Source organism: Triturus cristatus, chromosome 11, assembly GCF_964204655.1.
Source record: "Triturus cristatus chromosome 11, aTriCri1.1, whole genome shotgun sequence".
NCBI lineage: Eukaryota > Metazoa > Chordata > Amphibia > Caudata > Salamandridae > Triturus > Triturus cristatus.
Window position 1 is genome coordinate 645,972,880 of NC_140594.1, and position 15,545 is coordinate 645,988,424.

Below are 15,545 nucleotides of genomic sequence, written 5' to 3' on the forward strand. Positions count from 1 at the left end.
CCAATCACCATAAGGGTTGTTTGGACTGATATAAGGTGTACACTAGAACTAGTGACATCATATATCAGGCCAACTTCTCACAGGATTCATTACCGAAACATGGTTAAAACCCTCCTCCACCCCCGCCATTGCCATCGCAATACCTGATGGATACCATCTGCTCAAAGTTGACAGACCTCATAAAATAGGGGGTGGCATATCCATCATATACAAGGATCCGATAAAAGCAACCATGCTTGATCAATATATTAGTGATAAAATTGAAATTCTATCCTTTAGAATGGATATTCATTTGCGGCCAAGTTGGAAAGGAGCACTGGTATACCGTCCTCCTGGACCCATTTCAGATTCAATCCACCACCTCCTCAATAATATTGCCTCGCATGTGATATCCTGCAGTAAATTTCTTCTTCTGGGTGACTTCAATGTCCATAGCGAGATCCCTAATGATCCAGAGGCGTCTATTTTTTTGGCCGAACTATCAACACTACTTCTTACCAAAATCAATACTGCTCCTACACATAGCGGAGGCCATACTTTAGATTTAGTCCTTTCTAATACATCACACATTAAATACCCATCAACTAATCCCCTGACTTGGTCTGATCACTCCTCTATAGAATGTAATCCATTAAGCCCTGCAGACCAAATAACCATAAATAAACCAGTATCAGGAGAATGCAGACAATGGCACAAACTAACCACCACACTATTCCGTGATACATTCATCCCTCCTCAATATTCTGCCTCTGATTCATTAGACAAATGTATAACCACTCTTCAAAATTCAATCAAATCCTCCATAGATGCCTTAATCCCCCTGAAATATTCTTCAGCCACCACTAAACGCACTCAGGCCCAATGGTACTCCGAAAACCTCCGCTTAGAAAAAAGCCTCTGCAAAAAAATAGAATGTTTATGGCGCAGAACTAAGGACCCTGTGGATAAGGGCAAATACAAATCAGCCCTGGACTCCTATCAAAAACATTAAAGCTGCCCGGAAAAGCCACATTGCCAATCTTTTAGAGGCTACAGACAATACACCTAAAGTCCTTTTCCAAATACTCAACACTCTCATTAGCCCCAAAGCCTGTAACCCAGAAGATGAACCCACTCAGGCACTTTGTGACAACATAGCCAATCATTTCTCGCAGAAAATAAACGATATATATAATTAAATAACTTACACTACTTCGCCCCAGAATCTACACATTACAGCAGTCTCCCCATCTCCTACTGCACTCAGCCTTCATAAATTTCCTCTGCTCACGTCTCAAGAAACTGAATCACTATTGAGATCTGCCAAATCAGGTGCTCCCAGGGACCTTATTCCAGCCAAAATCTCGAAAAATTTAGCAGGGGAACCTGCCTTACCACTTTGTCAAATCCTCAACAAATCTATTGAGGAAGGCAAGCTACCCGATGACTGGAAAGCAGCACAGATCATGCCTATAAGAAAGAACACTAAATTATCTCCAGATGTGATATCTAATTATCGCCCAATTTCATTACTCCCCTTACACAGCAAACTGCTAGAAAAACATATCAACACCCACCTGTCCGCATTCATTGAATCTTCCGGCTGCCTCGACCATTCACAATCAGGATTTCGCCCCCGGCACAGCACAGAATCAGCTTTAGTCAATGTCATTGATGACATTCGAATGCAGACGGACGCTGGCCGAGCAGTAATTCTCATACTGCTCGACCTATCCGCTGCATTCGACACCATTTCACACCAGATTCTACTGAAAAGACTGCAAAATATAGGAATACAGGACATGGCTCTAGACTGACTACGAAGCTTCCTCAAAGGAAGAACACAAACAGTAAACCTAGGTCCTTTTAGTTCCAAGACCACGTTGGTCACAAAGGGAGTTCCTCAGGGTTCCTGCCTCAGCCCCTCCCTTTTTAACGTGTAGGTCACTCCTCTAGCCACTCTTCTGAGAAACATTGGATTCACTCCAATCTCGTACGCTGACGATACTCAGCTTCTTCTCTCTTTTGATAAAGACTCCCCCCCCCCCCCCCCAACACCAAAAATATCTTTTCAGAAGTCTATAACATCATGGATGAGCAATAACTTCCTACAGCTCAATGCGGAAAAAACAGAAATAATGTTATTCAAGGAGGCAATTACTAGCTGGGCACCAAGCTGGTGGCCCGAAGAACTAGACCCGCCCCCCTCCCCTAAACCAGTGATTAAAAACCTAGGAGTTCTAATTGACAGTAAACTTAATCTGGATGAACACACAAAATCAACAAACGTGCATGCTTCCATGTCCTTGGCCTACTCCGCAGAGTTTTCCACTTCCTCCCTACGTCCACTCGGAAAACATTGATACATGCCCTAGTACTCAGCCGTCTGGACTTTAGCAATGCCCTACTTATCGCCGCAAAGGAATCCTCCCTGAATAGCTTGCAGGTGGTCCCGAACATGGCAGCTCGTCTGACGACCAGTGCACCTTACCGCACACCTTCTCTTCCCCTACTCCGTAAACTTCACTGGTTACCTATACGTAAGAGGATCCAGTTTAAAATCTGCTGTTTGGTGTTCAAAGGCCTCAATCACATGGGACCAACATACTTGGCGGACAAACTAGTTAGGTATTCACCTTCACGTACCCAATGTTCCCAAGGGAAAGGTCTCCTGACCATTCCTAGGATAAAACAAACCAGATTGGGAGGCAAGTCTTTTTCCTACCTTGCCCCCCAACTTTGGAACCAGCTTCCTTTGGACATCCGGCTGTGTAACAACTACCTGTCCTTTAGGAAAAAACTTAAAACAACACTCTAATTCCCTCCAGCTTTCACCCTTCTCGTCCTCAGTGCGGAGATACCCCACCCGGGGTGATTCAAGCGCTTTACAAATGACATAAATACATAAGTTGCCCTCGGTCGTGCATTTTACATTAAATTGGCATTTAACTGGCATCAGTGTGGGTTTAATGCGTTGAGAAGTTTGATACCAAACTTCAGTGGTGCCATCATGGTGCTGTGGAGTTTGTGTTGACGACCTCCCAGCACCAAATGCTCTTGATGGCAGCACTGCACTTACAGTACTCAGGAATGGACCTGGGTACTGTAGCAGCACAGGGTTCATGCACCTGTGCCCACACCACTGACATAGGGCACCCAGCTAGAGGGGTGGCTGATGTATGCCAGGGCAGTGTAGGTTGTGGGTATGGCACCTAGGGAAGGGTGCCATGTCGACTCTTGGTTTTGTCTTGTATCCAGACACTCACCCTGCAAGGGCAGTGTGGTTGTGTTAGGGTACAGGGCCTCTAATGGTGGCACAATAAATGCTGCAGCCCTTAGGGGCCTTCCATGGTCACAAGGCCATGGATATTCAGGGTACCATTTACCAGGGGCTGACATGTGGCCAGAGATGCCAATTGGGTTTAGGCTGTTGGGCTGTTTTTATGGAATGAACACAGGCCCTGGGCACCTGATTGGTATACCACTGGTATAGAGCACCCAGCTAGAGGGGTGGCTGTCCTATGCCAGGGCAGTGGGCTGTAGGCATGGCACAGAGGGATGAGTGCCATGCCTTTGTTCGGCACCAAACCACGCAGCCTGCACTGGCAGTGGGTGTGTTTAAAGGTACAGGGCCTCTAAGGGTGGCACAATAAGTGCTACAGCCATTATGGGCCTTCCCTGGCCACAGTGCCCTTGGTACCAATGGTACTATTTACAATGGACTTACATGTGGCCAAAGAGTGCCAATTGGGTTTTGTCTTAATGCAGTTTTAGTAAAAGAATAGGCCCTGGGTACCAGTTTGGCAGGAACCCAGGTCACACTCAAAGTACATCAACAGTTTGGCAAAAAGTAGGGGGGAACCATGCAAAATGAGGGCACTTAGTCAGCTCTCTACCCAGGGGTCCAGAAATCTGCCTGGTGGTGCCAAACAGCAGGTAGCCAGTCAGGAACCACACCTGGGCCGTTCGTTTTTTCAGGGGCCATCTTTCAGGTGCCCTAGGAGTACATTTTACATCAAATTCCACACTGGCATCAGTGTAGGTTTATGTGCTGAGAAGTTTGGTACCAAAAGTTCAGTGGAACCATTCTGGGGCTGCGGGGTTAGTAATGACAAACTCCCAGCACCTATACTATAAATGGCTTCACTGCACTTATGCCTGTGAATGGCACTGGCACTGTATATTGTTTGTGCAGCTATGCTCTCACCAGTGGTATGGTGTACACCGCCTTTAGGGCTGCCGGGCCTGCTAGAGGGGTGACTTATCCATGCCACAGGCAGTGTTGGTAGACATGGCACCCAGGGATGGGTGCCATGTCAACTATTTAGTTTGGTCTGCACCAAAACATGCAGCCTGCAGAGGGGGTGGATGGGTGTTAAGATGAGTGGACAGAGTGTGGCATAATACATGCTGTAGTCCTCAGAGGCCCCCTCTGGTTACCAGGGGTACCTTTTACAAGGGACGTTTAGGTGGCCCAGAGGTGTGCCAATTGTGGACAAATTCACAGGCCTTGAAAGCATAATTTAAAGGGACCCTGGGCACACTCAGTCAATTTATCATCATGTAGCTGGCAACATGCTAGGGAGTAACCATGCAAAAAGGGGCACTTTCCTACAGTATTGGGACTGGTTCTGGGGCCACAGTACTCGCACTCTGGCTGGATGGAAGGCTATGCACATCCACCTCCACATCAGAGCTTTCATGAGCGGAGAAGGCCTCCTCCTCGTCTTCTGTAGCTGGCTCCTCCTGGGTGTGGTCCTCGCTGAAAATGTTGTGTCATTTCCGCTTGTTAGACATTTCCAACCAACGATGCTGTAGTAGAGTTTCTTATACCGAAGCGACTTGCGTGTCTCATTCGGTTCCACGATGGTTGGGAGAAAAACAAATTGCACGCGAGAGGTGCTGATCGGCGTGCGTCTATTTCGCATGCAAATGCGTAAAAATCAGAAGGGCATGCGTTCCATCAGAAAGGCATCTTCAATGGAAGAGATTAGGCCAGTGATGGGCAGTGCCCCGAAGGGAGGTTAGTCAAAGGCCGAACCGACGAAATTCGAGAGCAGCGCAGAAGTGAAAAAAGCACGATAGAAATCAATACCGTTTAATCGTAGCAAACAGTCAAAAACACAAACACGTTCGACCCAGACAGCAGAGAGAAAACAATCTAACAAAGAAGTCTATACCCATGCACATTATCACCAAGAGGGGTCACTCTCCCTTGTAACTCAAAAGACATCTTTTAAGAAAAACAAATTGCACAATTTCAAACCCAACACTAGAAGGCAAGAGCATATGTATCCACAGCCACATGCTATCGAACACAATTTCTGAGAACCTACAACTGCAGGCCCCACATGCCTTTTCAGTTTCGGAAAATTAAAACGGGCAAATAACCATCAGCAGCTAGAATCGGTTTGCTTTAATTAACTTCGGCACAAATAAGTTTAGTTATAATTATGTGGATAAGGCACTTGTGATATGTCCCAAGACGTAATTCAGTGTTTATGAATTAATGACTATGTGCATGACGGAGAATAATCATTCCTCCGAGTGATGTTCCAAAAGTAAACTAATGAAAATTGGTATTTCATACAAATACATATTTTAGACATAATTTTACATTTATGGAACGTTTAAAACTTTATGAACCAGTAGAAAGAACTTAAAGGTATTCTACTGTTACCAAGACCTTTGGCAACCAAAAATATCCTATAGGGTACAAAAGAAGCTGAAAAAGGAAGGCAGGAGACAGACCAAACTGAATAAACCATCTTGATTACCTGCTCTTTCTGGACAGCCAGGATACGGTTCCTGGCGGCTTCGCAGTTCTCTTTCTTGCCTGTGATTACGATCATCTCCGAGTTGCTGTTCTCCGCCGGGAGATCAATCTTGGTGTTACATTCTTCACGGATCTGAAATGGACATTTTAAGATGAGAAGACAAAATGCAACAATGTGACTGGTCAAAATGAAGACTAACAGAGGCAATTAAAGAGCTGCAAGTAGATAAATGCCTACGATAAGTGGTAAAGACACTAAACTCAAACTGGGAGTACTGGAATACTGGGCAGGAAAATGCACATCATGGTTAGAACACGGATAACAATTTCCTTGTGCAACAGTGCACAATTTTACGTCTCAGACAGAATAGTGGGCATATCCCTGCCATCTAGTTGTGGTATCCAAGCATTGTATGAATTGCTTCATGATTTAATCTTTTCCTAGTAGAGCGTTGCAACGGGGCACCCTGTTTCCAGGATATTTGCTCACGCTACTAAACACATTTTTCAAGTAATTTTCTTTTACATTTTCATAAAATGTGTGCACATTAAAATAAACTGCACTATATAGTACATTTGTAAACCTACAATAAAGCCTTTGACCTGGTCTACAGTCCAAAGCTGCATCTTTAAGTCAGCCACAGACCTGCTTGGGTAAACTAGGGTCTGTTATGAACATGTAGCAACAGCTTCCTAATACCATAAGGAGCTCGTCAGGGGTGTGGATGAGCTCCTCTTTTAGTCTGTATTTATACGAGGTTAACTACTTCAAGGAGGTAGCTAAAGAAAATGCTACTTACCAGTATGCATCTGTTCTTGGCATATAGAGCTGCAGAATGACATACTTGTGTATAGATCGCCATCTGGTGTTGGGCTTGGATGATTGCAGTTTGTTGTTGGCTTGAAAGAAGTCTTTGTAGTCACAAGATAGGTGACTCCTCCCTTGGACGATGGTGTGCATGGGCATCGACTCCATCTATAGATTGTTTTTCGCCATGATGGGAAATGGTTTGTAAGAAACAGAAAAGATGTCCATGTGTAATGTATCTAAGTATGATAACACTGGAACAGATAGAGGTTCCAGGGAGGCGGGTGGGCGTATGTCATTATGCAGCTCTACATGCCAAGAACAGATGCATACTGGTAAGTAGCATTTTCCGTTCGAGGCATATGAGCTGCAGAATACATACTTGTGCATAGACTGTATAGCAGTGCTCTCCCCTAGCGGTTTATCTGTTGCAGTGGTCTGGAAAAGTGTTTTAAGAACAGCCTGGCCTACAGAAGCCTGTTTTACCTGCACATCTACACAACAGTGTTTGGTGAAGGTATGTGGCGTAGACAATGTTGCTGCCTTACAAATGTCATCTTCGGGAATGTTCCCTAAGAATGCCATTGAAGCCCCTAGTTTGCGTGTTGAGTGCGCTCTAGGGGGAATTGTTAATGTGAGTTTTGCCTTCTGGTATGCATTTGACTATCCACCTGGCAATTCTAGCTTTGGAGATGGGGTTTCCTTTATGAGGTGGAGAGATGGCTACAAATAGTTGGTGTGTCTTTGGGATGGCCCATCTCCATATGCTTTGCGCTAGATGAGACAGCTGCAAATAATGTGTTCCTCCTTGTTTCTGTATATAATACATTGCTGTCATATTGTATGTGCGGACAAGGACAGTTTTGTTGAGATATTTGGAATTATTTTAATGCTAGAAATATTGCCAATAATTCTAGGTGATTGATGTGGAGCACTTTTTGTTGAGTGGTCCACCTGCCCTGGACTGTGAGGTTTAGGAGATGGGCTCCCCAACATGTGAGGGATGCATCCGCTGTCAGCACTGTTTGCGGAACTGGGTCTAGGAACAGCTGCCCTTTGGAAAGGTTTTGTGTGTTCCACCACTGCAGAGAGCGATGTGCACGGCTGTCCACCAACACCAGATCTGAAAGATGACCTTGAGCCTGGTTCCACGGATGTGTTAAACATTCCTGTAAAGGGCGCATTTGAAGTCTTGCATGAGGTTCTATAAAAATGCAAGAGGCCATCATTCCAATGAGCTGCATAAACACTTGAGCTGGTAGCGAGTGTTGGAGTTGAAATTTTGTGATGAGGGTTTGCATACTAGCTATCCTGGCGGGATCGAGGTATGCAAGAGCTTTGGAAGTGTCTATTGTGGCCCCTAGACACTGATGTATGCAGGAGGGCTAGAGATGTGATTTGGTGAGGTTTATTGTGAACCCCAAGTTGTGGAGCAGTTAAATAGTTTGGAGAATGTGGTGAACACACTGGCTGTATGACTTGGCTTTTATCAGCCAGTCGTCCAGGTATGGAAACATGTGAATTTGTTGTTTCCGCAAGTGTGCGGCTACCACCTCGAGAAACTTTGTGAAGACTCTGGGTGCTGTTTTTACTCCGAATGGGAGGACCTTGAACTGATAGTATTGGCCGTCCACAGTAAACCTTCGATATTTCCTGTGAGCAGGGTGTATAGGAATATGGAATAGGCGTCCTTGAGATCTAGAGTGGCAAGGAAGTTGGCTTGTTGAAGCAGTGGAAGGACCTGCTGAATCATGTGAAAGTGATCTGACTGTATGTAGATATTGAGAGGTCTGAGGTCCAGTATTGGTCTGAGAGTACCGTCCTTTTGGGGGATGAGAAAGTAAAGGGAGTAAACACCTATCCCTGGATGCTGGAGGGAAACTGGTTATATTGCATGCTTTTGAAGTAGTGAGAGAACTTCCTGTTTGAGGAGTATTTATGTTCTGTGGACAATGAACGTAGTTTGGGCGGTATGTCGGGGGAAGTTGTGGTAAGTTCCAGGCAGTAACCATACTGGATAATTTGTCTTACCCACCTGTCTGTAGTGATGGAGTTCCAGACAGGTAGGAACTGAGAGCCTTCCTCCGACTGGAGTGGAATGGTCTGGAAGGAGCGGAGGGAAGTCATTGTTTGGTAGTGGGGGAGGTTCGACTGTTGTAAACTCGGCCTCTCCCTTTGTTATTACTTACCCTGTACCCTCCTCTAAAATATCCCTTGTTCGGGGATGTTTGTGTTGGGCTTTCGTAGGATGAGGAAGTAGTTTCTGTACTGATGTTTTTGGCTGCGCCCCTGTTGGACTTGGCCCTTTTTGCAGGGTAATCCATTAACTTTTTGCCTTCCGCCTGTATTTTCTCTGACCTATTTTTGTTGGTTTTATGACTCTGGGCACTTTACCGCTGCTGATCAGTGCTAAAGTGCATATGCTCTCCCTATTGTAAATTGATGTATTGATTAGGGACTTCATGATTGGGTTATTTGATTTACTTGTCAGACCCTTGTACAGTGCACCATGTGTGCCCAAGGTTTGTAAATCAAATGCTGTTGGTGGGCTTGCAGCACTGGGCCTGTAAAGTGTGTCTCAGGCCTGCCATTGCAGAGCCTGTGTGCGGTCTAGTACTGCCCTGCTGACTTGGTAAGTGCACCCACTTGCCAGTCCCTACACCTTCCCTTTTCTTCATACCAGACACCCCCAAGGTAGGCCCAAGGACAGGGTGCATTGCAAGTATAAGTTAGGACATGCCCTGGTGTGTGTGGCATGTCCTAATAGTGAATTACATTCGATTATAGGAGCTGGGATGCACACCGTTTTTATATGTTTATCCATACATTATCCTTTGATCCAAGAATGCGTGCAATCTGGCATGAGTGTCTTTGCCCAAACGACACCAGGTAAATGCAAACATGGAGATGGGGCGTCATCTACGCCCCTGCCAATTGCACTGCTGAATATGCCATTATGGTACTTCTGTTCACACTACTTTTTTCTCACTTAATCTTTATAAACCATTTTTTTCAATATTTCTTTTTCAATTGTTCGTTAATTTCAGCCACGTGCGGAATTATTTGCCATTTTCCAGACTTCTTATGTTCCAATCGTGACCATCCGGACCTCAAAAAGGAACACGACCAATGCAACAATTCATCCAAGGCAGTGCTTTTATTAAAAAACCCAATGCATTTCGGGCGCTCAAGTGCCCTTCGTCGGGGGTCACTATGAAATAACAGTAAAAACAATAATGTCAATTACTTTTTTGAATTAATAATTATATGTCTATTCGCAATATAATTGAAACATGTTCATTTTTTCAATATGTCATTTCCAAGTCAGCCCTCGCCTATTTTCCCATCATACCTTCACTGTATATACTCAAAAGAAAGCTCGCCCTCCTCCTGCCTAATCGTTATACTAAAGAGAAACATTCCGTGAATCGTTTCCATGAGATTCCCAACCTGCTGAACAGTCAACTTTCCCTTCCTTTTCTTTCGAATTCCATCTCACGTATCCTTATACTTCTTTCCACCAAATCACCATCCGGCACCCTTCCCCCATCATTCTATCTTGCTATAACACTAAACAAGACATACTTCCCCCAGAGGTTGTGTCCAAAACTGCAGCTTACGTGATATCAATGTTTACTAAGTTTTTATCCCTTATACCTATATCTTTTCATCCCGCCATAGCTCAAACTTTATCCACACGTTCACCCATCAATTAAATTACACAACCCCTCTCGTCAACGTACCTGCCGTGAAATGTTTAAAAATTCATCCGGCCTCTGGTTCGTCCCAAACTATCAGTACTCCCTGTGCCCCTCCCTTATTTAACCACGTGTTCATCTCTATACAACTTTCTGATAGGCTTATTCCCAACGCTTTCGCCGCCAGCCTATCAGAAAGTTGTATAGAGATGAACACGTGGTTAAATAAGGGAGGGGCACAGGGAGTACTGATAGTTTGGGACGAACCAGAGGCCGGATGAATTTTTAAACATTTCACGGCAGGTACGTTGACGAGAGGGGTTGTGTAATTTAATTGATGGGTGAACGTGTGGATAAAGTTTGAGCTATGGCGGGATGAAAAGATATAGGTATAAGGGATAAAAACTTAGTAAACATTGATATCACGTAAGCTGCAGTTTTGGACACAACCTCTGGGGGAAGTATGTCTTGTTTAGTGTTATAGCAAGATAGAATGATGGGGGAAGGGTGCCGGATGGTGATTTGGTGGAAAGAAGTATAAGGATACGTGAGATGGAATTCGAAAGAAAAGGAAGGGAAAGTTGACTGTTCAGCAGGTTGGGAATCTCATGGAAACGATTCACGGAATGTTTCTCTTTAGTATAACGATTAGGCAGGAGGAGGGCGAGCTTTCTTTTGAGTATATACAGTGAAGGTATGATGGGAAAATAGGCGAGGGCTGACTTGGAAATGACGTATTGAAAAAATGAACATGTTTCAATTATATTGCGAATAGACATATAATTATTAATTCAAAAAAGTAATTGACATTATTGTTTTTACTGTTATTTCATAGTGACCCCCGACGAAGGGCACTTGAGTGCCCGAAATGCATTGGGTTTTTTAATAAAAGCACTGCCTTGGATGAATTGTTGCATTGGTCGTGTTCCTTTTTGAGGTCCGGATGGTCACGATTGGAACATAAGAAGTCTGGAAAATGGCAAATAATTCCGCACGTGGCTGAATTTAACGAACAATTGAAAAAGAAATATTGAAAAAAATGGTTTATAAAGATTAAGTGAGAAAAAAGTAGTGTGAACAGAAGTACCATAATGGCATATTCAGCAGTGCAATTGGCAGGGGCGTAGATGACGCCCCATCTCCATGTTCTAATAGTGAATTACAGCCATATTCGTTTTTCACTATTGCAAGGCTACCAGTACCCCATAGGCCAGAATGGACAGTTTGATTATAACACCTTATAATCCTAGCTGACCCTGGGAACATGGTAGAAGTTGGAGTTTAGTATGCCTGAACTCAGAATGATAAAATACATCTTTTAGTGAAATTGGTTTTAAAATTCTGCGTTTGAAAAACCACTTCTAGAAAGTAGGTATTTTCTTACCTATCCATCCAGCCTGCCTCTGCTAGCTTGTGTATCTGGTTTTGTGAGTGACAGGGGCTGGGGGATTCCTGGATACCGGGTGAGTCAGCACAGAGCTGAATAGACCCATCTGCATGTAGAGTGGTGGGAGGATTAGCACCTGGGTCTGAATAGGGCTGTGCCTGCCTTCCACAATGCTGGCTCCAGCTCCTGTGGTGCGTCTGATGTCCCTGGCCCACCCTGCCAAAGGAAAGAAGGAGTCTTGTAAACAAAGTGCTCCAGGACTGCACAGAACTGGTTTGGATAAGGTACAGGCCACTCTGCCTTCAGAAGACAAAGGATTTAGTAGTATAAATATGGAGACCCAGACCCCAAGACTTTAGATCACTTCTGGAACAACAAGACGAACCTCTGCCAAGGAGAAGAACCAAGGAAGCTGTAGGAGTTGGACTGTCCCCCGCCAGTGTGCTGGGTTGGCCTACAGTTGTGTCTTCAGTGCCAAGGAGAGGAGAAGGAACTTTCAAAGAACTTTCATCATCTTGCAGAATATTACTCCAAGGGCTTGAACTTGTGCTTGCCTCCTGATGAAGTCTCAGGGACAAAAGACTTCACCACCAGCTCCCCTCTGAATTTCCTTGCTGGGAATTCTGTCTGCAGAAGCCTGCATGTCGCTGGAAGCGCAACTCAATGAGAAGCATGTTGCAGCTGTTGCCGCCGCATCACCAGAGACGTGTGCCATTGTCAAAGATGTTACCCGGCGCATCACCAGAGAAGCGTGTCGCCACCACAGATGTTGCAGTCGCAGCACCGGAGAAGCGTGTTGCAGGGCCTGTCGCAGCTCCAAAGTTGGAGTTCGCCCCACGACCACCAGGCGTGCACGCATAGTCTTCACGTCGTTGCATCAAGGGCACCATCTTATCGCATCGGATTGTCGAATCGAGGTGCCATCTTGTTGCATCGTAACCGAAACGCAGTACGAGAATCAACGCATCACCTCCTCTCCGGTAAGGACCAAGACGCATCCCCTACTCTGCGCAATCATTGAAGCGCGACGCATTGACTCCCCCGAAGCAAGGAACAAACGCATTTTTATCCCTGCGAACCTTTTGTTTGTTTTGCGTTATGCATCAAGGTACTTTTTAGAGAAACATGTCGCATTTATCACCTACTTGAACTAAGTTACTTCTACCATCTTTAAATCTATTTTGAGTACATTATTGTGGATTTTGTCGTTTGTGGTCTTGTGTTAAGTCTATATAAAGAATACTTATTTTTAGAAAACCTGTGTGGTGTCCATACGTAGTGTTTTCACTGTATTTCTGTGTGTGTTCACAAATGCTTAACACACTGCCTCGGAGATCAGTCTGTCTGCTTGTACCAAGCTACCAAGGAGGTGAGTAGGGGTTATCCAGTAGTGCAATCCCCTTTCTCTGACTTAGAAGCAAGGGTCCCTATTTGGTCAAAGGTACCTACCTCTGCCAACTAGAGACTCCCAGTTCTAACAGCCCCTATAAAAGGAGAGAGGAAAGGAACCTCATGTTTGAGACCAATGCTCCCATTGATTTTGCAGTGTGTATTTTTTAATTTTTTTTTCTAAAGCTGTGTCTACAGCTGGGCCAAACAGGTGTTCTTGATCAAACGGCTGATTTAAGATAGCTGTTTGCACTTCTTGTTTAAAACTAGAAATGCGCAACCATGCGGTGTCTGCTGCATCGAGGGCACATTTAATGGATGCATTTGTAATTAACTTGCCCTCCTGGATTAGATCATTGGCATTGTTCAGGGAAATGTTGAATTAGGTCCTCAAGCTCATCGTAGTGAGCCCTGTCATATCTGGCAAGTAGTGCTTGTGCATTAGCTATCCTCCAGTGATTAGCTGCTTGGGAGGCAACTTGTTTGCCCGATGCGTCTAGCAGTTTAGACTCTTTGTCTGGAGGTGGAGCTTCACCAGAGGTTTGTGAATTAGCACGTTTACTTGCATTGGACATTACCAGAGAATCTAAAGGGGGTTGTCCTTTAATGTAGATTGATTCGTTGGGGGCAGGTTTATATTTTTTATCAATGCGAAGATTGAGAATCCTGGTCATGACAGGGTCTTTAAAGAAGTCTGGTGCCTGTTTGACACCTTTGAGCATGGGCAATGTTTGTATTGTCTTTTTTGACTGGGCAAAAGTATCTAACAGGAGGTCTTCTTCCATGGGGTATGAATGTAGTTGTACGCCATGATACTGCGCAGCCCTATTAGTAAGTTGACTAAACCCTATGTTGTCATCTGGGGGAGATGGTCTTGTTGGGTATGCATCTGCATCTGGGGGAGATGGTCTTGTTGGGTATGCATCTGGATCAGGAATGTCTGGAGGATCTGAAGGATCATTGTAATCTGCCCACGTATAATGTGGTATAGCAGTGTCATCAGGGTCATTATGATGTCCAACCCCATCCCCTAGGTCACAGTCATCCTGTGGTGGTAAGGGTGAGCATGGAGAGACTCTAGGAGTGTATGGAAGACTTTGTAGGAGACAAAGGCTTAGTAGGAATATCAAGAGGAGGTCTTAGGGGTGAAGTTGCAAAGTCTCCTTTTTTCACAGGCTCCTCAGGAGTGTGAGTTATCTAATTTCCTCTTCTTTGTTGGGAGACTAACAATATGGCCTGATTTAGGGTCCACACGCAATGTCTTTTGTTTCGGATCGAAAAGATCTGGTTGAAACAGTTCTTCCTGGTTGTTGCCTCCTTTCAGTGCAGATTTTTTCGGTTCCGAACGTGGTTTCGATTTGTGCTCTGGAGCCGTAGGAGGGGTTTTGTGCTCCTTTGGCTTCAGTGTCGAAGGTTTTGGGGTTTGTCAGGATCCGAGGCCTTATGGTCTTTCAGTGCTGAAGAGCTCAATGCCGAGGCTTCTTTTGACGTAATGGGAGTAGGATGTATTCCTTATTTCGGCACAGACAGTGTTTTTTGGGTACCGATATGTGGCTTGCTCAGTGCCGAGCTGCCGGAAGGCTTTGATTGTCTTCGGAGCCGGGCCTGGAGGCGGGGCTTCTGAAGTTTTCGGTCTCGACTAAGGCATTCAGGCAAAGTTTTGACCAGAGTCTAATTTTCATGGGGTGGGGCAGGGGCATTTGTACTCACTCGTTGACCTGGAGTGATGTGGTCATCGGAGTTGGAGTCATCAGCTTTGGAGACTGTCGAGCTCCTCAGAATAATCTGCCTCTGGAACGTCGGGGTCCTCATCAAAAATGTAATCTGGCACTGGTGCAGCCTGTTGAGCCATAACGTGTCGTTGAGCCTGTCGATCACGGATAGTCTTCTTGGATTGGAAAAAGGCGCAGGCTTGGCAATCCTTTTCCTCGTATTCTGACGAGAGGCAAAGGTTGCAGACCTTGTGGTGTTCACTGTGTGGAAATTTAGCTCCACACTGGGGGCATTTTTTAAATGGTGTCATTTCCATTAGCCGTCGGCCTGAATGGTGCCGATAGGCCCAGCGGCCCGCATGGACGACCGGAATCGTGGATTTTCTGAGTTAGCGCGTTGCACGGCACGCGAACGAAAACAATACCGTCGAGTGGTGATGGTTTGCGCCTCGAAAAGGTTTGGAAACACGGTACCGAACCTAAGCGCCGAAGTCACATCCGAACCAGATGGCGGAAAAAAACAATCTGAAGATGGAGTCTATGCCCATGTGCACTATCGTCCAAGGGAGGAGTCACCTATCTCATGACTACAAAGACTTCTTCCAAAACAACAAACTGCAATCATCCGAGCCCAACAGCAGATGGCGAACTATGCACAAGTATGTATTCTGCAGCTCATATACCTCAAACACATTGATACCACAAAGTTATGAGAAAAAAACCTCACCCTGCTGTTTGCAAACACGGTTTACTTTTGTCAAACATAGTAATGAAAAGGACTTGCTCATAAACATGC

At 45.1% G+C, this 15,545-nt stretch overlaps 1 protein-coding gene across 4 annotated transcripts in view; it reads right to left on the reverse strand.

The window, feature by feature from the left end:
* Positions 1 to 15,545, reverse strand: part of HDLBP (high density lipoprotein binding protein) — a 933,925-nt gene that overhangs the window by 409,787 nt on the left and 508,593 nt on the right. For all 4 annotated transcript variants that reach the window (XM_085634158.1, XM_085634156.1, XM_085634157.1 and 1 more), the window contains exon 16: positions 5,757 to 5,888. In XM_085634158.1, coding sequence (XP_085490284.1) covers positions 5,757 to 5,888 — 132 coding nt within the window. The remainder of the gene's footprint in view (positions 1 to 5,756; positions 5,889 to 15,545) is intronic.